General features: G+C 49.4%; 1 protein-coding gene across 1 annotated transcript in view; it reads right to left on the minus strand.

Moving 5' to 3' along the window:
* Nucleotides 1-21,677, minus strand: part of CDHR3 (cadherin related family member 3) — a 71,447-nt gene that overhangs the window by 32,272 nt on the left and 17,498 nt on the right. Inside the window, exons 3-6 of the mRNA XM_043589434.1 lie at nucleotides 17,983-18,148; nucleotides 14,842-14,939; nucleotides 2,857-2,951; nucleotides 1,959-2,063 (exon numbers count right to left, since the gene is read on the minus strand). Of these exons, the coding sequence (XP_043445369.1) occupies nucleotides 1,959-2,063; nucleotides 2,857-2,951; nucleotides 14,842-14,939; nucleotides 17,983-18,148 (464 nt within the window). The remainder of the gene's footprint in view (nucleotides 1-1,958; nucleotides 2,064-2,856; nucleotides 2,952-14,841; nucleotides 14,940-17,982; nucleotides 18,149-21,677) is intronic.

Raw genomic sequence — 21,677 nt, forward strand, 5'->3', positions numbered from 1 at the left:
AGAGTACACATCTCGAGTCCACAAAGCATTCAGATGTTTGTCACCACCCAGGGAGACAATGGTGAGCCACTTTCAGCAACGCAAACAGTACCTGCTTTGGCTGTACTGATTGCAGGACCTCACCAAAGGGTAAAGATAGAAGACTTGTTTCCACATTCCACAGTCCTACGTCACATTCCAATTCCGTGTACTTGAGTCAGTTCGAGGACTGAATTGCGTTAATTCCGAATGAAGTAACTTAATGGGTGGTCCTAGCACTGGTCTGGGGGGAAAGAAGGGTCATGGCTCACGGGAACCAGAGTCAGGACAGCCACTCTGCCCCCGTGCTTCCAGGGACAGTCTCTCACAGACCCATCCCTACCCACACCCATGGATCGCCGTTTGAAACGGAGTGAAGTGATTTGTTACAAAATGCTTAAATGGTCACAAAGATCACGCTATCTGTCTGGAATGGGGCCCAACAGGTGCATTTCCAAAAATGAGAACCAGAGTTCCAGACCTATTTCTGGGGGTCCCTGTAACCAGCCAAGGTCATGTTCTCTTTCTGCTGAGGCCACTTGCTTTATTTTGGAAGACACGGTCCAAACCAGATAGTTCTGCGCCTTGGGAGAACTTCTCGTTTTCCCCATTGCAATTCCCTTAGCCTGCTCCCCCACCTCACAGATGGGAAGGTGGGGGTGACATTGCAGAACACGTTGGCTCTGGCCCTGCGGCCGTCACCCGCCTCTGGGGGTTCCTGATAAATCCGCATTGCTGTGTTGGCTAATACTTGAGTCTGAATCCAGGCTGGGATGTCACAGCTATTTATAAACTGCCTGTACTGTGCTCCTGGAGGAACCCGTCAGCAGAAATGCATTGCATCATCCTTCTGAGCTTAACCTGGCAACGGACGTTGATGGGAAGCGTTATGTGGGAGTGTATCTGCTGTCGCTCCCTCCACGTTGATATCCGGCAACAGGGCTGCAGACGGTTAGCATCCAGAAGTTTCACAACTGTGGCGTGTTTTGCCAAATGGTAGCAGGTTGGCCTGCGAATGGGGTGGCCTTAATACCTCCCAGTCTCAGAACACTTCTGCAAGCATTCCATGTAGTTCTGGGGCCCAGTGGCTTTTCGTTGGTGGAGTCTCCTGAGCTGAATTTATTCACAGCCATTAAATCAGTTATTAGCACTTAGCAGGCCGGTGGTTCTGTCAGTTTCCTTGTGGCTGGCTCTGGAACCCGCCTCAGCAAACGGGGCAGGAAGAGTCCGGTAACCAGCAAGCCAGGCTGTTTGCAGGGTCGTATGCTAGCTCAGAATGCCACCTTCCCCTCCTAAAACCCTACCTATGACAGGCTTGGGGCTCCCCTTTATGCCTGGGCTGGTGCAGACCCATTCCCACAGGCTCCCCGCACCAGACTCACCTCACCTCTGCCAGGAGTAGGAGCTGCCAGATACAGCCACATCTCTTTTCTGGATCCCCCCGGCCCGTGGCAGAAGACACTTAGAGCACCCCACAGTGGGCAGGCCTCCTAAGTATCATCGAAAGAGACCTCTCCTCAGTCAGAGAGGATAACGTTCTACCAGTGGTCTTTATAGAGTCTTGACTGACCACGCGTGCCCTAGGATCTTGCTATTATTCATGCTGAACAGTCGATTATAAAAGTACCTTTTACACGTGCCCAGTGGCCAGCTGCACTCCAGGGGCACCGTGTTTGGCCCCTCCTCCCTCCCCAGCTCACCCACAATCCCCGATGCAGAGGAAAGGGGAGCCAAGGTGGAAGATGGCAGTCCAGAGGCTCAGGGAGAGCGGACACTGAAGCTCTCAGGTCTCTTGTGTCTCCTCCGGGCCGGGGAGGCCCGGGAGGCTTCCTATCGGGGAACTATCCCTCTGTCTTGTATGAAATGCGTCTGAGAGAGCTGGGCCGCCTGGGAGAGATGATGGCTGTGGCCCACGGAGCCCTGCACGCCCTCAGGCCTACCTGGTAAAGCGAGGGACTTCATCGTTGATGTTCACAATATTCACGTGGAGCGTAGTGGAAGCTTGGAGCCCTTGGCTATCTCTTACTCCAGCAGTGAGGTAGAAACTGGCAGGGAAACATTGCGTGTCAGCGAATCAAGCTTTGCTGACATTACCTTAAAACGGAATGGGGGGGGGAATGAGGAGGGGGGGAGGGGGAAAGAAGTCTGCTCCTTTCTGGCCACCTTCCTTCGCGTGCTCACACAGAGTCCGAACTGCCACGCCCACCCTTCTTTCCTCGCCTCTAAAACCCACACCTCCACTTTTCTCTCACCCCATAGTCCTTATTCCCCGGGGGCTGCTCACGTCTGCCATGTTGCACACTGGATCTCTGCTGTCCCTCACGATATCCCTGCAAACAGGTATCATGCCCATGTGAGGAAACCGAAGTTCCCATGGATTAAGTAACTGGCCTGGTTCTCAGACCAGGCAAGGAGCCAAGAGCCAAACCTGGGTTGGACCCTTGTCACCCTGTGTGTTTGCATCCTCAAACCCTGGTCTCTCCTCACCTCTTTCCTCAGCTGCCTGCTCGCCTCCACCCTGCTGCTGTGATGTCAGAAAACAGCTCTGATGGCAACCTCTCCCAAGCCAGAAAGGCACCTGAGGCAAGCCTCCAGATTCTTGGAGACACATCTCCCACACCTCCATTCTTGTTATCTGGAGATGAAAATTTGGGAGCGGGGAGGAGGCTTTCCAGAGAATTTTATTCCTTCTTTCTTTTGGGGGCTCACTACCCTCTGAACTCAGCAGGAAAGCAGCAAACCGCTCAGGGCCTCCCTCACTGCCCTCAAGCTGCACGATGCGTGCTCCTGGAGCCTCAGATAAATAGTCCTTCAAGCAAGGTCATTGGCAAAGGCTACCTTCTGTGTCCTGCTTCAAAGTCAAATTCTGTTGTGGAGAAGAGGGTCCCACTAGCAGACAGTCTGAAGTTCACTGAGGGGGATATCAGGAAATACTGAAAAACAAGGAAGCAAAGAATGTAACTAAGAGTACCTATTCATCTTTCCCCTGGAGACTAGTTTGTTCAAATCTCATTTTATATTCTTGGCCCATGGAACATTCCTGATGCATCAGGAGGCAGCCCAATGTATAGTTCTTGGACTTACCGGTTCCTGACTCAAGAAAGCTCTGGATCTGCTGCTCTGAGCCTCTGATCTGAGAAACCACACCCTGAGGAGCTGGTCCCCAGGTCCTGCCTCAATTACAGACGAGTGTAAGGGTGTCCTGTCTATGCCCTCTGCTTCTGAGTCTAGTCTCCCTATCCCTGTTGCCATGTTCTCATGTTTGCTTCTCAGGATGATGTCTGGCTTTCAATCTAGGTCTTGGCTTTAGCCAACACTGTTTAAACACAGCTACCATGCATTAGGTAATAGGACAAGACTGAAGTAAACAAGATCTGGTCTCTACCCTTAAAAGAAATTAGGATATAGTGGGGTGCAAAAACGCTCACAAACCTTGTTCACTGAAATGACGGAAGGGAAAAGGGAAGGGACAGGTGGGAGAGAAAAAAGAAAGTTAACAGGGCCTCAAGTCCAAATTGGAAGGTGGTTTGGAGCTATAGAAGGGCTATTTTAGAATCTGATCTCAGGTTTATGGCCACTGGTCAAGTCCTTGCACATCTTGGGGAGTTAAGAGTCTCATCTTTTATGGCTCCCAGTGCCCAGCCCAGCTCTCTTGGTGACTCCCTGCCTACCACCACTCTTTCTACCTGGGAACCAACTGCAGGACTAACTACACAGCCCATTAAGGGCCAGCCCACGGGAGGACCACCTCTGTGCTACCCATGGGTGCTCATCAAGACAGCTTCTATGCTCCCATCATGGAGTCAACAAAGCAGACAAAGGACCTGGATCAGAAGAGCTGAGTCCAAGTTCTGGTCCTCACCACAGGATCTGGGACAAGTCCATTCCTTGCCTATAATATATGGAGAAGACCACCAAGTGCTCCTCCATGTTATTGTGAGGGTTAAATCAGAGTGAACACTTGAAAATGTGAAGATCCACAGCAACACTCGAGGCTTACGTATTTATAGCCATTTGTTCCAAGGGGCTTTAAGGTCTGAAGCTTTCATTATTTCCTAGTAGGATGAGACATGATCTATCCTAAAGGCCTTAGGTCTCTGGATCAAATAATCAGTGGAGATTTTGCAATCAGAGCCACAGCCCCTGAAGTCTAGAATCAAAGGAAACACAGCCAAGGTTTCCAACCTGGCGATTTGCTGTGTCGTGTGATCACAGCTGAGCTCCCCATAGGAGAGAGAATGCACAGAAAACAGATTAAAGGTCTCATCAGGGGCCAATAGAAGGTTTTTAACCACTTCCCTGACTGCAATAAAACATATTTTTTACACACAAATTAGGAAAGAAAGAAAAGTATTTAAACAATACCCAGTATTAGTCACCTGTAAAATCCCATCATTTTCATGAATAGCCTTCTGGGTTGTTTGTTTTGTTTTGTTTTGTTTTGTTTTGTAAGTAGTCTCCATGCCCAGAATGGAACCCAGCACAGGGGCCAGCACAGGGCTTGAACTCATGACTGTGAGATCAAGACCTGAGCTGAGATCAAGAGTCAGACGCCTAACACATTGAGCCACCCAGGTGGCCCAATTCTTTTTTTATGCAAACTTATACCCTCCAGAACATTGAGATGATGCTCTAGTCAAAATTACATTCTCTTGTTCTTTTCATTTGTGTCTGGAGCACTTCCCCATATTCTTAAATCTTATCTTACAGCCTGATTGGTTAATGATGGCACAGCATTCTACTGTAGGGCTTACTTTACTAAGGCTTTCTTGCTGGCTCTTACCCATCTTTAAGGGGAAATATTTGGGCAGCACCGAGGAACGCCCTTCTTCCAGTCCCCAAAATTGTATAAGCAGCTTGGCAGCACTCAAAGGTATGATGTTTAAATCCCAAGCCCCCACCGTCTCTCCAGCTCATAGCCTGGGCAGCAGTTGCCTAGGCCTGCAGCTGTCTGTACACACAGAGCAGTTCTGTGTCTTTGAGCAGAGCCTTCCCTGCAGAGAATCCTCACATACCCATAGATCAGAGGCTCAAGCTGTACGTGACGGGATGGCAGGATTTATAGAGCCACGGGGGGTGTTTACTATGTGCACCTGATTCAAGATGCCTTTCCAATGTGTTTAATGTTCTGGAAGATAGGTCTCCCATTCTGGTGAGTCTCCAATAGCAGAAATTCTCAGGCTACAGAAATGATACACACATCCTACTCTCCAAAAGCCGATGGTCAATGGGGGGAACATAAAAGAAGATGTGAGAGGCATGCTCACAGGGAGATAAATATAGGATATGATATGGGAACAGACAAGGGGGACCCAGACCCATCTAGAACAGAAGAGTCAAGTGCGGTGGCTCTGGAGCCAGACTGCTGAGTTGGATTCCTGGTTCTACTACTTTCCATCTGCGAGAGCTTATGCAACAAAGAGTAATAATAATAGGGCATGTCCAACAGGCTATCATGTAAAGTTCTAGAACAGTGCCTGATACATGGTAAGCGCCCAATACAGGTAAACTACTACTGTTGGTTAGAATGTAAGATCCATGAGAGGAAGGGCTTCATTTTATTCATTACTATCTCTAGTGTCTGACACATAATATATGCTCAATAAATTTTTTTCAATCAATAAATATTTGTTAAGGGGTGCCTGGGTGGCTCAGTCGGTTAAGCAGCCAATCCTTGATTTCAGCTCAGGTCATGATCTCACAGTTCATGGGATCAAGCCCCACATCAGGCTCTGTGCTGACAGCACAGAGCCTACTTGGGATTCTCTCTCTCTTTCTCTCTCTGCCCCTCCTCCCCTCATGCTGTCTCTCTCTCTCTCTGGGTGTCTCTCTCTCAAAATAAATAAATAAATGAACTTTAAAAAATAAAAATAAATTTTGTTAAATGTTAAATATTGGGGTTTTCCTCTTTCCTATTTCCCATCTAAGACCAGCATTCCCACCCTAAAAAATTTTTAAAGCAGGCGACAACAATGACAAAAATCTTGCCAAACTTCAAAAAAAAAGCTGTTTTACTTAGGTAATGCTAGGCTGGAGTATGAAATCTTCCCCAGTCCTGCCGATGTCTGGGTGAGCAGGAAAAACCCAGCAGCAGACAGAAAGCGGTGACGACTATAGGATCAGGAACGTAGGGAATTACTTTTTCATTTATATTAAGAGTTTGATTTCCTGGAATCCTGATTTTTTTTTCTTTTAGCACCAGGCTAATTTCCTTTATCCTTGAACCTACGAGCTTGTGTTAATGGGAATAGCAGGCTTGTACTTAGAAGGGAGATAATATCCATAGACTAAAAATATTGTGTCATGTGGCCATTTGCCAGCAACTCAGCAAAGCTTTCTGTAAAACCTGGCATTCTCTCCCCTTTTTAAAGGCTTGTTTAATCAAAGCTGCTCCCTTGATATTCATTCTTGGAAAACAGAAATTAAATAGAATGAGGACCGATTGCACCCCCTCTCTGCTCCACTACTGGCTAAGAAAAGTCCTGAGTAATCAGATCAATTCGGTTAACAAATGCTTGTCAGACAAGCGCTTCAGTGTCCCCGCTGGGAATATTCCTTTACCACCACCCCAGGCTTCTCTATTTGCAGCCCCTTTGCAGCTACCGTTTGCTCTGGGACACAAAGGCTTCAGTGTGGAAGACAACAGAGCCCGAGCTTCCTGCCCCATTCCCCCTTTATTGTGCCACTAGCATCAGGAGAAAGGAGGGCGGGAGGAAGCTGGCCCAGTTTCCTGAAATGTCAGGCTCCCTGGGGAGAGCTCACCACCTCCTCCTGGTCTCCCTCGCTACAGCTGGAGCCGGAGGCAGATCGGGATCCAACCTGTGCTGGTTTGCAGCCCTCAGTTGCTTTCAGGCCTGCAGTGGAATCAAGTGGGCGAGCATTCAGCCACTAGTCTCCCAAGAACAGAGCAGTCAACCTCCAGGGGCCAAGTCTCCAGAGGAAAGGAAGGAGCCCTATCCCTCCCAAGTCCAGTAGCTCAGCAAGCCCACACGCCCCCAGACCCACCCGGAGGACCAAGGGCGTGCGACACCATCTTCCAAGTGGGCTGTGGCGAGTTATAAATGTGATGCTGTGCGCCTGTGGTATTTTTCAGTGTAAGATGAATATCGTATAAAAGGCTTGATCCCTGTTCCCCCCCATCCCAGCTCAGAGGTGGGAGGTGGGGGGCAGGAGTGGGAGGGAAGGGTACCTACGAGGGGAAAAAAACACCATAAAAATCCTACTGCAAGCCTTTAACTTGTCTTGGCTGGTGTGGTATTGTTAGGAGGGTGAGCTAAGTGGGTTATAGGCAAATATTGGAATGTTTTTAAGAAGAGCCATATTTACAAATTCAGAATGCTATAGATGTGTAATCCTTTACTGGTAAAGCTGCCAGCGATCTATCCTCTCATATTCCGTCTTTCTTTTTCTATAATCAGCCTGGGTCATACTCTCTGATTCAGGCTTCACTGATCTTAAGGACAACAGTCCCCGTCCGCTCAAGGAAGTGTCTCAACATATGAACAGTCACCAGTGGTGATGTATTTGGAAGGGGAATAGTCCAATACCACTGTTTGTTTGTTTTTTTCCTTTGTGGAGCATTTTAACAAGAACCTGGAGTAAAACTCATTTTGCAAAGACTTCTGGCAGTGACTCCTGAGTTAGCAGGCAGATGCCAGGGGGGCACTGAGCACATGGTGTGTGTGTGTCTGTGTGTGTATCTGTGTGTGTGTGTGTCTGTGTGTGTATCTCTGTGTGTGTGTCTGTGTGTGTCTGTGTGGTAGGAGTGGAGACATGTGGGAAGCAGGAAGGGCACTGTCACTCGGGACATCAAGGGACAGGACACCAAGGGCAGAATTTGCCAGAACGATATAGAAGGGAATGGGCAGGAGTTGGGCCGGGAGATCTCAGTTCTCACTAGAGTTACGGGGCCCAGGCAAAGGTCTCAGCTCGTCCCGAAACAAGGGGCCGCTCGAAGCACCTGAAAAGTCCCAGCCAGCCGGCCCCGGCATAAACGACCACTTTATTCCCAGGAAGATGGAAAGACACAGCTCACTGCCACTTCTCAGAGCCATGTGCAAGATGGAGGCGGGGAGAGAATTACTTCCCCTGTTGCCCTCCTGGTGGCCCAGCCAGTAGCAAGGTTATTGCTCTTTTAATTTAATCCTTTGTCTGCCCTGGTGAAGACAAAGCACATTTCACTTTATGCAAAAGTCCTTCCCTAATGGAAAGGCCAAGAGAAAGCTCCTTAATGGAGGAATTGCTGCTCTACATCACTTTGCCTCCAGCTGCGAAACTGATTAACGTCCTCAGAGTCTCCGAGGAGGCTTTGCTGCAGTCACGGTGGCCATTTCCGAGCAGAGGGGGAGGTGGAGCATGGGAGTTGGGTGGGAGGGGGTTGGATCTCATTGAACCTCCTTCAAGAAGTAGAGACAGGGCTGGGGGAGGGGGCCCAGAGGAGAAATGCCAGGAAATGGAGTTATTCACATACACACCACTCTGAGCCCAGTATTAACGCGTGCCTCTGAGCGTGCTCCACCTGTACCCCATCACGACACAGAAGGTGCACGAGGAGGGGGAGCTGAAGCTGGATCCAGGCCTGCGCCAAACAACACAAGCCACCAGCCACGGGCACCTGCGACTATTGAGCATTTGCAATGTGGCTGGTCTGAAAGGAGGTGAGCTGTAAGTATAAAGGACACAATGAGTCCAAAGACCCACTATAAGCAAAGGATGTAAAATATCTCATGAATCGGGGCGCCTGGGTGGCTCAGTTGGTTAGGCGTCCGACTTCGGCTCAGGTCATGATCTCACGGTTTGTGAGTTCGAGCCCTGCGTCAGGCTCTGTGCTGACAGCTCCAAGCCTGGAGCCTGCTTCGGATTCTGTGTCTCCCTCTCTCTCTGCCCCTCCCCTGCTCATGCTCTGTCTCTCTCTGTCTCAAAAACAAATTACAAAAACATTAAAAGATATCTCATGAATCGTTTTTATGTTGATTATGGGTTAGAAACGACAGTAGTTTGTATATGAGTATTTAAAATGTAAGAAGTATATTAAAATTAATTTCACCTATTTTGTTCTACTTTTTCAATGTGGCTACTAGAACATTTAAAATGACACACACCACAGTCGTTTCTGGCCCACATGCCAGCTGTATTGGGCGGTGCTGGCCCAAACAATGTACAACATGCTATTAACATTTCCTTAAAAAGGCGGGAGCAAATGCCAGAGGTCTCTGTACTAGCCCGCACTTGTATGCTATCTGTGATACACTTTCAGTTCATTAAGCTGCATAGACGTTGCAGGATTTGTCATTTTAAGGGAGTTGGGGTTTCTGGAGCTGTCCTAGAGCTATTTTTTAATCCGTTCTTCCTCCTCAGGGGTTCCCACCAGCAAGGCAACTCCTTGGAACCCATCAGGTAAGATGATAGGCACAAACCAACCTGGGGTGGCTTCATGCACATGCTTTGGTATCTTGTTTTTGTTTTTGTTTAGTTTCTTGTGGGAAGTCATGTATTTTAGTCATCACTCGGGCAATCTGAAATGGCCCCCTTCTCCCTGAGCCCCTACCATTGATTATTCACCATTGATAAGTCTGACCTCTTTCACCTTTTGATCACATTATAGACCACAGTCACCAAACAGAAAATACCACATCATGTATTGAAGGGAGTGGAGGTCACATAATTGTCTTGCGGATCACATCTTCGCCAGGTAGATGGTTTGCTGCGTGATGATGGCAGGGGAGTGGCCAGTTTGGGGGCAGGGGGGCGGAGGGGTCTCAGCCATCCCCTTTTAGACTCTTCCCTCTGAAGTGCCCTTCCAGCCAGCACCACAGCAGTCTGCATGTGACAGGCACATCTTCTAGGTGCTCAGTGCAATGACCAGCCATCAGGTACTTTGAAATATCAACCCCTAGTTCGTTCAGACCATTGCAGTACCGACCCAGTGCCCCTAACAACAGGATCCGCTCTGATTATGGTTCATGATACCATTTCTTTCTTTCTTTCTTTTTCTTAATTTATTTCTTTTGAGAGAGAGAGGGCACGAGCGGGAGAGGGGCAATGAAGGGGGGCAGAGGAAGCAGCCTCCAAGCTATAAGTACAGAGCCCATGCTTAAAACAGAGCTTAAAACACGCTCTTCCGGAGACCTGTTTTAGGATGGGTCCCCAGATGCACAGGACTCCTGGACAGCAAGGTTGTAATTGGCACCCTTCCCATCTTTATAGGTGCCGGTCACTATCCATCCAGTCTTGCCCACTGCATGGTTCTCCCCATGAACCCTGGACCGTCCAGTACTGTGTCATGGTTGACATCCCAGCTGGCCAAGAAAATGACACAGTTTACGTAGGCCCTGTCTGGGTTCTCGACATAGATGCCGCCTATGTAGTTAGCCGTCTTCTCTGTCGCCCTTGTACCGCAGCCGATGGGCCTTTGGTGTAGATTTCTGCCACCATCTCTCTTCTGGAGAGGGAGCCATAGTCGCCAACCTACTTGAGGGTGTAGTTCTGGACGGCATGGCCGTCTTTGAGTTCCGTGCAGGTTCCACATTGGTTAAGCTCCCGGTCATTGTCATACTCCCAGTCCTTGGCCTGGTAGCTGTTGCAGGCCTCGTCAGGGATGCCTTGCCGGTGGGTGTACCCCCACACCTGCAGGTCGTCGCCCCTGTGCAGGAGCCCAGGTTGCAAGCGTCCTTGCAAGGGTCCTTTACAGGCTGTGCTACCAGCATGGCAGCGGTGGAGGATGGTGAGGGGAGCACGCCCCCTTCCTCTTGCTGTGGATCCTACCCGCCATCCTGGCTGTGGTGCTGCCATGCACCCGGCAGGCACCACAGTATGGGGGGACGGTCCGGCCCCCTGGGGACACTGGCATAGTTGACCCTATCCACGTTGCTCCAGTCCCAGCTCTTGGGTAGATCTGACAGGGACAGGTGCTCATGAGGCCAAGGCTGTGTCCTGCGCCCTGGCTTGGACAGCTGGTCCCTCTGCGGGGGTCGGTGGCAGCTCCCGACCAACTGAAGTGGGGCCAGGCCAGCGTGCCTCCCTCCCCCCGATGTCACCCCCCCCCCCCCCCCCCCCCCCCCCCCCCCCCCCCCCCCCTGGCAGCATGGGCAGCAGCAGTCACAGCCGCAGCCCGGACAGTGCCAGAGCTCCCGGCTCTACTTTGGTGTTCCATTAAAGCCCCTGCTTGCTTCTTCAGTTCTGTGGTCCTCAAAGGGTACAATGTCAGAATCACCTGAGCGGTCTGTATTCCAGGAGTCCATGGTTTTTTAAAAGCAGCCTGCAAATATTCTCACGCAGGGACCTGAACGCCTTCTGAGAAACCATCCCAGCCTCTCTAACCAGAAGACTCCCCCCGGGGTATTTGGCAAAGTTGCAGATTCCCAGGCCCATCCCAGACCCACAGGATGGGAAACTTGGAGAGATACTTGGGAAATTTGGGAAAACATGCCCATGGTTTTCAGCCCTGGCTGTTCAAGAGATTCACCTGGGGGCTTGCAAAGCCTGATGCCTGGATCACACCCCAGGACAGTCACATCCGACTCTTGGCGGAGTGGGACCCAGATATCTGTTGTTTTTTTAGGTTCCTCTTCTGGTTTCAATTTACAGCCAAAGTTAAGAGGCACAGGTTCGGTGAATAGTAAATTAACCCATCTCCTTTCTCCTTATATAGAGCAAATATGTCATTTAGTACCTCCAGAGCGTCCAGAATAAAAAGTCTAAGTACAAAGGCCGTGCTGTGTCACTTCTTGAACTGCTACTCCTTTCCAATCTGAGAAAGGGTTCTTTCTACATTGTGCTCACTGCTTCTGCAGGCTGGAACATTCTGCGCAGCTGTTAGTTCTAGTGCAGGTGTTAAATACTTCATTAACACTTTCTGCTGCACTTGAAGGGCCCCCTCCCGCAAATAACTCCTAAGCACACTGTGAAAGCTATGGGTGCAGCTAGTTCCAGGCCCCCAGCCCCTGCGGCTGAGCTCAGACCTCTTTGGATGGCACTACATATTCTTTTAAGGGAGCAACGCCTGCTGCATTTGTTACCCACCTGGCTGCTTCCCTTGCTCTGAAAGCATAACAACCTGATCCAGGAGGGGTTTTTACCTTATTTTTTTAATGTTTTTTTTTATTTATTTTGAGAGAGAGACAGAGACAGAGACAGAGCATAAGCGGGGGAGGGGCAGAGAGAGAGGGAGACACAGAATCTGAAGCAGGCTGCAGGCTCTGAGCAAGCTGTCAGCACAGAGCCTGACGTGGGGCTGGAACCCACAAACTGTGAGATCATGACCTGAGCTGAAATCAGCCACCTACCAAATGAGCCACCCAGGTGCCCCAGGAGGTGTTTTTAAAGGGACTGTTATGGCCTTATTCCCTCTGTATAATTTGGAAAGATCTATTAAAGATGGGGATTTAAAAATATACCTTTTTCTTGGCAGTTGGAGAGTCCTTCCACTTTGCCCCCACTGCATCTTGTACAGACTTTATAACAATTACCTTATTGAATTATAATGATTTGGTGTGTGCACGAATGTCTCCCACCCAGACTGTAAACTTCTTGAGGTACAAAGATGTGTGTTACTCATCTCTGAGTCCATAGTATCTAATAGAAAGCCGGGCACGTAGTGGATTCTTGGTAAATGTTGAAATGAACTAAATGTATAAATGAGGTACTATAATTTGGGTTGCCGACCCATCTGAAATCCTTTTTCCCTTGGTCACCATCAAGCCACAGTGCCCGTAGGACACAGTGCTGGCCAGTGAGGAGTAAACAGAAGTCCTCTGGTTAGGGGCTCCAGAAGGGTCTTTGTTTTCCTACCAAAAAAGGTACAGGCTGGGCTGGCCTGCTCCCTTCACCCTGTACCCCTTCCTGCTTTTTTTTTTCTTCTTTCTGCCTGGAACTTAAAAGTAAAGCCTGGAGGTACAGTAGCCATCTTGTAATCATGAGGCAAACAGAAAGAGGACAAAACCAACATACTGTGGGTGAAAGAACAGAAAGATAGAAAGAGCCCAGGTTTCTGATGGCAGTAGATGAGCCAGCCCTGGACTGCCTGCCTGCCTCTGGACTTCTTATGGGAGGAAAAACAAAATCCCACATCCGCCACTGTGATTAAGTTTTCTGTTGTTTTCAGACCAACACATTTATAACTTACATAGCAAGTATGTTACTCATAAGTATGCATTTAAAGCACCTAGTGTGGCTCTTAGCACATAGTAGGGATCCATTAAGTGTTTGCATATTCCACGTATTCATGCAAATAGAATCTTGAATAAATTATTTTTTGGGGACAGAAGGGTCATCTTCTGATGATAACAGTCTATTCTGTAACTTAAGATGTGCCCACTAATCTTAAAACAGCTTTGTTTCAGACCCTGCCGACTGTATCATATTAGTGCTTGAGGTTATCCCCAAGGCTCGCTTCCTCGTGTTAGAAAAAGTAGCCCTGTTGAGGCTGCAAATCACAGAGCAAACAGCCGAAACAGCCTCCCGGTGTTACAAGTTCCCCGAGTGTCATATTTCAAGCGCTCGCTTCTCTGTAAGGTAGGATTTGCCGGAGCAATGCCTGCTCCAAGGTTAGCGGGCTGGCTGGCTGGCTGGCTGGCTGGCTGGCTCTGGTTCTTTTCTTTCCGACCTGGGCTGCCCAGCTGCAGGGCGCACAAGCCACTTCAGGGGACAGAGCTGGGAGCCACAGCATCCCTGTCCTGGGGATACGCTGAGAAGCTCCTTCGCCCAAAGGTTAGCGTTTACAAGAGCTCCACCGGCAGCTGCCTTTAAGGGAGTGGATTTAAAAGGGAGAGAAGCAAGATCTCAGACTGAACCGTGAGGGAAGGTTCCAGGGCCTAGACTCTGGTTTTTCTCTGTGGGATTCCTCCTGTTCTTTGGAATTTCTGGGACTTTTTTTTTTTTTTAACTTGGCTCCAAACAGCTTGACCTCATCTCTTGAAAACAACTGTTAATGCCGGCCTTTGGGATACACATTTTCCACTTACTTCTTTTTTTTTTTTAATTTTTTTTTTAACGTTTATTTATTTTTGAGACAGAGAGAGACAGAGCATGAACGGGGGAGGGGCAGAGAGAGAGGGAGACACAGAATCTGAAGCAGGCTCCAGGCTCTGAGCCATCAGCCCAGAGCCTGACGCGGGGCTCGAACTCACAGACCGCGAGATCGTGACCTGAGCTGAAGTCGGACGCTCAACCGACTGAGCCACCCAGGCGCCCCTCCACTTACTTTTAAAAGAATATAGCTGGGGGGGCTGGAGTGCCTGGGTGGCTCAGTCGGTTGGGCATCCGAGTTTTGCTCAGGTCATGATCTCACCGTTCATGGGTTCAAGCCCCGCATCGGGCTCTGTGCTGACAGCTCAGAGCCTGGAGCCTGCTTCGGATTCTGTGTCTCCCTCTCTGTCTCTGCCCCTCACACTCTGTCTCTCTCAAAAATAAATAAACATTAAAAAAAATGTTTAAAGAATATGGCTGGATTTGTATTAACTTAAAATTTAAAAATACTGAGCAGTTTTAATATGCCAGGCAGTTGTGCTAAGTGGCTTTATGTGCATGATTTAATACTTACAGTCCCCCAGCTGTGGAAGGTGCTATTGTTCTTCCATTTTTATAGAGGAAGAAATGGAAGCTCAGAGAGGTTAAGAACTCGTCTAAGATCACACAGGGCCATGAATCTTATCTGGGGTATCCAGAGCTCCCTCACCCATTCCAACACCCCCTGTACGCTATGCTATGGACAGCACAGTCCTCCCATATCACTGCCCCAACGGCCCCCCACCGCAGGCCAAGGCTCCAGGCTCCTGGGTCAAAGGCAGCTTGGAGAAGCCCTTCTTGTTTAACAAGGAGACTTACACTGAGGGGTATGCTTCGGTTTGTGTCTTCTGGATCGAAGGCCTCCACCTGATAAATGAATCCAGGATTTGCTGCTTCCACTATGTACAGGTCTAGACCTATATTGGCGTCCAGAGTGGAAGAAGACACATTTTATTAGACAAAGCAAATGAGGAATTACGAAACCGGGACCAGCCGTACATGGCCGAAGGGAACCGAGTGCACCGGCATCGTGGGAAAGGCGGACGCGGTGACGGAGGCGGTGAGTAAGCCCACCGGCCGGCGGGCGTGAACGGACCGCTTATGGGAATTTATAACGCGCTCGGTGGCCAAGCTGGCAGCACCTCTCCCCACCTTTCCTTTGCTGAGAGGTGACCTTGGGGAGGAGCCTCCTGCAAGAGGCTGGTTCCTGATCCACTCTCACGTGCAAATTCCTCTGAAACCTAACCAAGGTCACCTCCGGAAATGAACTTATCATGTCAGCTGAAATGAATGATGTGCAGAAGGAATAAGGGAGGGAGAGGGCTGCAGAGGCTCAGGGAGGGGACCAGAAATTGGTTTCATCTACTTCAGAGTTCTCGCAGCCAGGGGGAACAGCCCCTTGGCCCCACCAGCCTTGCCTAGGGGTATCTCTCTCTCTGAGAACCCGTCCTTCTGAGAGAGGGCTGAGAACGCGCACATCCACTCGCTCTTTGGAGGTATCGTGGTGAGGACTTATGTTTTCTCCCTTATCTTCATAACACTCTGTAAGGAGGTATTGTAATTATCTCTACTTTACAAATGAGGGAACGGGCTCTGGGAAGTGATGGGGCTGTCTCAGCTAGGAAGGAGGTGAGGGCATAAAAATTCAAACCCAGTCCACCTTCCATAGGAGCTCCAGCTCCCATTCACCTTCGTCACTGCTCGTGCTTCCATTCAAGTCAGTATTTACTGAGTTCTCACTACTGCACCAGACACGGATCCATCTACGCATTGGGAAGGCAGCGGTTCCCCAAACCCAAAGCCCTGCTCTCACTGGGCTTCCATTATAGTGGGAAGATCCAGACAAAGGAAATGAGCAAAATATGTGAATGTTATGGAGCGATGTCACGGGGAAAATCAGGGAATGGCGTTTGTGGGTTGGGTTCCAACGTGAAATGGAGTGGTTGTGGAAGGTTCACGGACACTTGAGTCAAGATTCTTAAAGAAATGAGGTGCCGCCATAAATATGGGGGAGGGGCAAAGAGTAAATGCAGACGCTGACTCTGACAGGTGGTGCCTGGGGCACTGACAGTCCGGTGAGGAGGCCGGGACTGCCATAGCGGAGGAGTAGCAGGAAATGTGTGGGAGAGGACATGGTAGAGGCTGGAGCAGTCTTGCCAGTTTGGATTGCCTTAAGGAGTCTCTGGCTCTTGTTTTAAGGGAGATGAGAAGTTCCTGTAGGGTTTTAAGCAGAGGGGTGCCTTGATTTAACTGATATTTCCCAAGATCCTTCTGGCTGCTGTGCGAACAGATTGGCAGGGGCTAGGGCAGAACAGGGAGACCAGTTAGCCGGCCATTGCAATAAGCCATGCAGTCATGTGTGGTGACACTTGACCGGTGCCTTGTGCCATGGTGGTAGTGATGGGGATGCCAGGCAGCGGTCAGACTGCGGGGACTTGGAAGGGGCGAGATTTCCCAATGGTTTTGATGTTGAGTATGAAGGAGAGAGGAGTCATGGCTGACTTTGAAGTTTTGGTCCAAGCAACTGGAATGCTGGAGGTGCCATTAGCTAAGAGGGGAAAGACAGGAGAAGCAGATTTTGGGGGGTGGGGGGTGGGGGGGTCGGGAGTGGAGTGGGAGCTGAGGGTTTGGTTTGGGGGCATGTCAAGTTGGAAATGTCACGTTATGACACCGATTCCAATGTGGGGCAGATTTTGTATACCACCAAGCAATCCTCTGACACTAGCTGGCAGTTCTATAATTCGACTCAATTCTGATACTATCTACCCAGAGACAGCATTCAGATTCCACAGGCCAAGAACTCAGTCCCACGAGACATGTCCACCACCACCCCCCCACCCCCCGCCACTTCAGATGTCAATTTCCAGTTCAGGTTGTCATCTGTGCTTCTGACCCACAAGCTGTAAGTCTGAGTTTCCCACCATCCCCTCTTGGGGTTTGGTGAATTTGCTAGAGGGGATCACATGACTCGGAAATATTTTACTTACTAGATTACTGGCTTATTGCAAAAGGCTGTAACTCAAGAACAGATAGATATAAGAGATGCATAGGGTATGATATGGGGAAAAGGGTACAGAGCGTCTATGCTCTCTGGGTACACCGCTCTCCAGGAAGAGAGTTTGTTCACCAACCTGGAAGCTTTGCCAACCCCACCCTTTTGTGGTTTTATGGAGGCTTGATTACAAAGACATGGCTAATTACATCATTGACCATTGGTGATTGAGCTCAGTCTCCACCCCCCTTCCCTCCACAGAGGTGGGGACAAAGTGGAGGATGGGAGTCAGAGATGCAACCTTCTAATCACATGGTTGGCTCCACTGGCCAACCTACTTAGGTTTGGGTGACCTGGGGACATTCCAAAAGTCACCTCACAGTATCCCAGATGCCTACTAGACATGGCAGATGGAGATATCGGGTAAGATGGCTAGATGTTTGAGTCAGGGGTTCAGAGGAGAAGACTGGACTAACATGGAGGTTGTCAGTATGGATGGCATTCAAAGGCATGAGCATGGGCAAGATTATGCAGGAAGTTACCCTATGCTCCAGTCCTTTATACTGTCCCTGCTCTGCAGCAGAACCCAGTCACACACTGCCCTCCAGGCCTCCATGGGGAGAATTAACAAGTGAGTCAATGCCCGCACCACACGGTGATGAGTCTCTGATGGGCTCATCCCAGCTTCCTCCAGAATGACCCACTCGAGGTCCCAGAGCCTCAGTTTCCTCCCCAGGTCTGAGAGATTCCCAAGAAAAGCGACAGAGGTGAAGGGCTTTGTAAATCGTTGGGCATCATTATTGGAAGTCCTGTGCTGGAGGACATTTCATTTATTCCCTGCTCATTAAGCAGATGCCTTTTCCAGGGAAACAGCTGCTTGTTTACTTACTTGTCTGCTTTGCTCAGCCCCCCCAGGGTCCTCCCCTGTGCCACCGTCTGGCCATACTGCACACCCCAGTGTATCTTACCTTTTGCCAAGTTGCCTTGAAACTCAGGCGGCTCGTTCACATCTGTTACCTGGACGGTCAGGATCTGTAGGTCAGTGACACCAACGTCATCCTTAACATAAATCTGCAACTCAAATATGTTTGGTTCCATTTCAAAGTCTAGTTGTTCCTTCCCACTGGTGACAACCTAAAAGCAAATGCAGAATTCTTAGTAACCCTGTGGAAGAAGATATGTTTGGTATGCATGCATTTTGCAAAGGGATGTTACTAGGAAGGAAACAACCAGCATCCTTTCCCTCACTGTCAAAGGAAGCAGTTGTTTTTCCTTAGTCTGTCCAACAGAAGCCCCATGACACTCCACTAAAGGGGCTCCTGCATGTGATGCCACTTTTCCTGGGAAAGAAAAATATTTAGGTGACATCCTGGTTCCATCCACTGGAGATGGAAAGCCAGGAGTTAAAACCCTGCCTGGCACTACTTGGGGTTGGCGCCTAGGCAAGTCTACTCTGAATGTAGTTAGGTTTTCTGACACTGTACTTTCCTGTGATTGCTGTTAGGTTGCATCTTGGCGTAGTACGCCATGCTAACTTTCCCAAGGCCATGTCCAAGAGTAAACAAGGGAAGGATACATCTGCAGAAATAAGGAACAATATATACTTACATCAACACCCTGTTAGTGTTTTTGTACATTTCCACACATCCTTCCATGATTGGAAACTTGTCCTCTGAATTGTGTTTTGGAAATGTGGGAGGGATACCAAGAACCAGGGATAGAGAGACATCACCAGAATCATCAGCAGGAACCCGGGAAGTCCATGATGGGAGGGTTCTGCTGAGGCTAACTGGAGGCCAGCTGGTGACCTCTCATGTCTACATGCACACTCCTGCCACCAGCTCAGACCACGGAGTGCCCAGAGTCCTTTCGGACATTTCATAAATGTCTTAATTATCCTAATGGAAGCTTTTGGTTGTTAACATGAATGGGGCCAGGCAGGCATTCAGTATCCTGTCGTGAGGAGAGCACTTAGTTCCAATCTCACTTTCATGGCTGAACTTTGGTGTGACCTTGGGGAAGTCCTGTACCTTTCCCTGATTTTGCTTCCACATGATTATAAGTAGGTAAATAATCCTCGCCCTAGTTAAACAGGTGAGGTATAAGACAGGATATTATAACAAAGAATAGGGGGCAGAGTTCATTGTGAGCCGTGTTTAGCCAGGGAAGGCTTCATGGAGGCGGCTATGGGTTTCATGTTTGACTTTGCAAGATCTGGGCTGCAGATCTGGGCTGGTTGAGTGAAGACAGCCACAGATGGGAATGAGTACGTGCAGTGGAGGGAGAAAGTGTGGAGGAGGGCTGAGAGAGACAAAGATGTAGTCTTGTCACTACTGTGAGCAGGGGTCAGCCTGGCGCCCACGTATGTGGAGATGACCTGTCTCTGCGTCTGACGCCTGTAAGGAGAGAGGCAGCATAAGCGAGGCGTCCAGAGCATAGACTCTGGAGCTGGGCTGACTGGCTTTAGAGCCCAGCCTTCCCATTCCTTAACCCATCTGCGCCTCCATTTACCCATCTGTAAAATGGGGACATTAAGAGCATCTACTTTAGAGGGTTGTTGTAAGGATGAAATGAGTGAAGCCACGGAACACTTAGATCACTGTTTAGCACTGAGCAAGCACCCAGCAAATGAGAGCCAGAAACCGTGCAGTGAGCATTTGTCCCCCAGAGCAGCTCCCTCTGTCATGACCCATTCTGTTTCCTTGATTTAGACCCGAGCTTCCTGCTAAGCCCGGAGGCCTCTCCTGAACCCCAAGCTTGAGCAGATCCTTTACCACAATATTACCTACTGACAGCTCCGTGTCCTTGGGAACTAGCTCTGATTCCCCAGAGGAAGGAAACAATACAGTCAAAGAAAGAGTCCAAAATACTACATTTTGGAGTCAGAGGAACTGGGTTGCTACCAACACAAATGGGGGAGTTGTCTTTGCTGTTGCTACCAGCATTTATTAAGTGTTTACGTGCCGGGCTCTTGCCAAGCCATTTTGCCGAGTATCTTATTAAGTCGTGGCAACAACCACAGGTTGGTGAAGGTTCCCTGTGTTTCACGGGTAAGGAGACTAGGCCAGGGAGGGGAAGGTGCTCCAAAGGTCATTGCTGGGAGCGGTGGAGCCTCCATTTGGTTGCAGGCAATCTGGCTGCCGAGTTAGGATGAAAGACAATGTTTGGTCTCAGGTATGTTAAGTCTGAGGTCATTCTGGTCAAAGCTCAACAAATTTGCTGGTGACAGTGGGTGAGGAAATAGGAGAGTCTGGCTGAGAGAGAAAGAGGGGCAGGTGCAGGCCTCCACACGACCTCAGAGCAATGCTTGCATGCCTGCCCGGCTTCTCAGAACTATCCTTCTTCTTCTTCTTCTTTTTAATGTTTATTTATTTTTGAGAGAGAGGTGAAAGAGAGACAGAGAGAGAGAACAAGTGGGGAAAGGGTAGAGAGAGAGGGAGACACAGAATCCAAAGCAGGCTCCAGGCTCTGAGCCGTCAGCACAGACCCCAGTGTGGAGCTCAAACTCATGAACCGTGAGATGATGACTTGAGCCAAAGTCAGACTCTTAACTAACTGAGCCACCCAGGCGCCTCTCAGAGTTATCCTTCTTGCTGCTGTTATGGGAGAAAACTCCATGACTAACAATTGGCCACATGTGGCCAAATGGGGCTCTGACATCTCTCTTGCTGGGCAATAGTGGGCCAGCGCAGAGTAGGGACTGCGAGCTAGGGTTCTTGGGCCAGCTTGCTAGATCCCAAGTCTCAAGTTGGCCACCAACTAGCTAAGTGAACCTGGGCACCCTGCTCGGCCTCTCCATGCCTCTGTGCCCCACCTCTAACATGCAAATAATAGTAGTACAGCACTCATGGTCCTATTGTGAGTATTACATCAATGAATTCACAAAAAATTTAGGGGGATTCCTGGTATATGATAAATGTTCCATACACATGAGTTGTTATCATTAGATCATTGTCACAAATTCTCCTTGCCTGCCCCCTGTCCCCAGAAGTCTCAGCAGCTGTGTTTGAAAGTAGAGAGGCCTGAGCTCTGGCGTGATTCAGAGGTCACCCTCCGAAAGCCCTGTACAATGAAGTCCCAAGGCCAATGGTAACCAGACCTCTGGACCAGAGACCCAAAAACCTCACCATTGGACTTCTCCTGCAGACTGTCCAGTCAGCCCAAGGAGGAGTCAGGTTCTACTGTGGTGGTAGCTCTTATGAACATTTGGGGTAGGAGAAAAGGATTTTTTTTTAATGTTTATTTATTTTGAGAGAAAGAGAGCATGCATGGGGGAAAGGCAGAGAGATGGGAAGGAAGAGAATCCCAAGCAGGCTCCACACTGTCAGCACAGAGCCCGACACAGGGCTGGATCTCATGAGCCGTGAGTCAAGAGTCAGACGCTTAACTGACTGAGCCACCCAGGCACCCCGAGAATAAGATCTTTTTGGAGGGGATAGTTGATGCCATTGGGTGGTTTCTGGGGAGAAGCAACCAATTCTTAAGAATAGCTTCAGGACTTATGAATGCGTGGCCAGTCCTAGTGCTGGCAGGAGGGCACCAGGGCTGGGACAGTCCCCTGAACACTGGAGCCCACATCAGTTGAGGTGCTAATAAAATTGCCATTTCTAGAGTTCAGGAATAGGATGGAATTCTTCCTTGACTGATAGCCCTGTGTGAATCC

This window comes from Prionailurus bengalensis, chromosome A2, assembly GCF_016509475.1.
Source record: "Prionailurus bengalensis isolate Pbe53 chromosome A2, Fcat_Pben_1.1_paternal_pri, whole genome shotgun sequence".
NCBI lineage: Eukaryota > Metazoa > Chordata > Mammalia > Carnivora > Felidae > Prionailurus > Prionailurus bengalensis.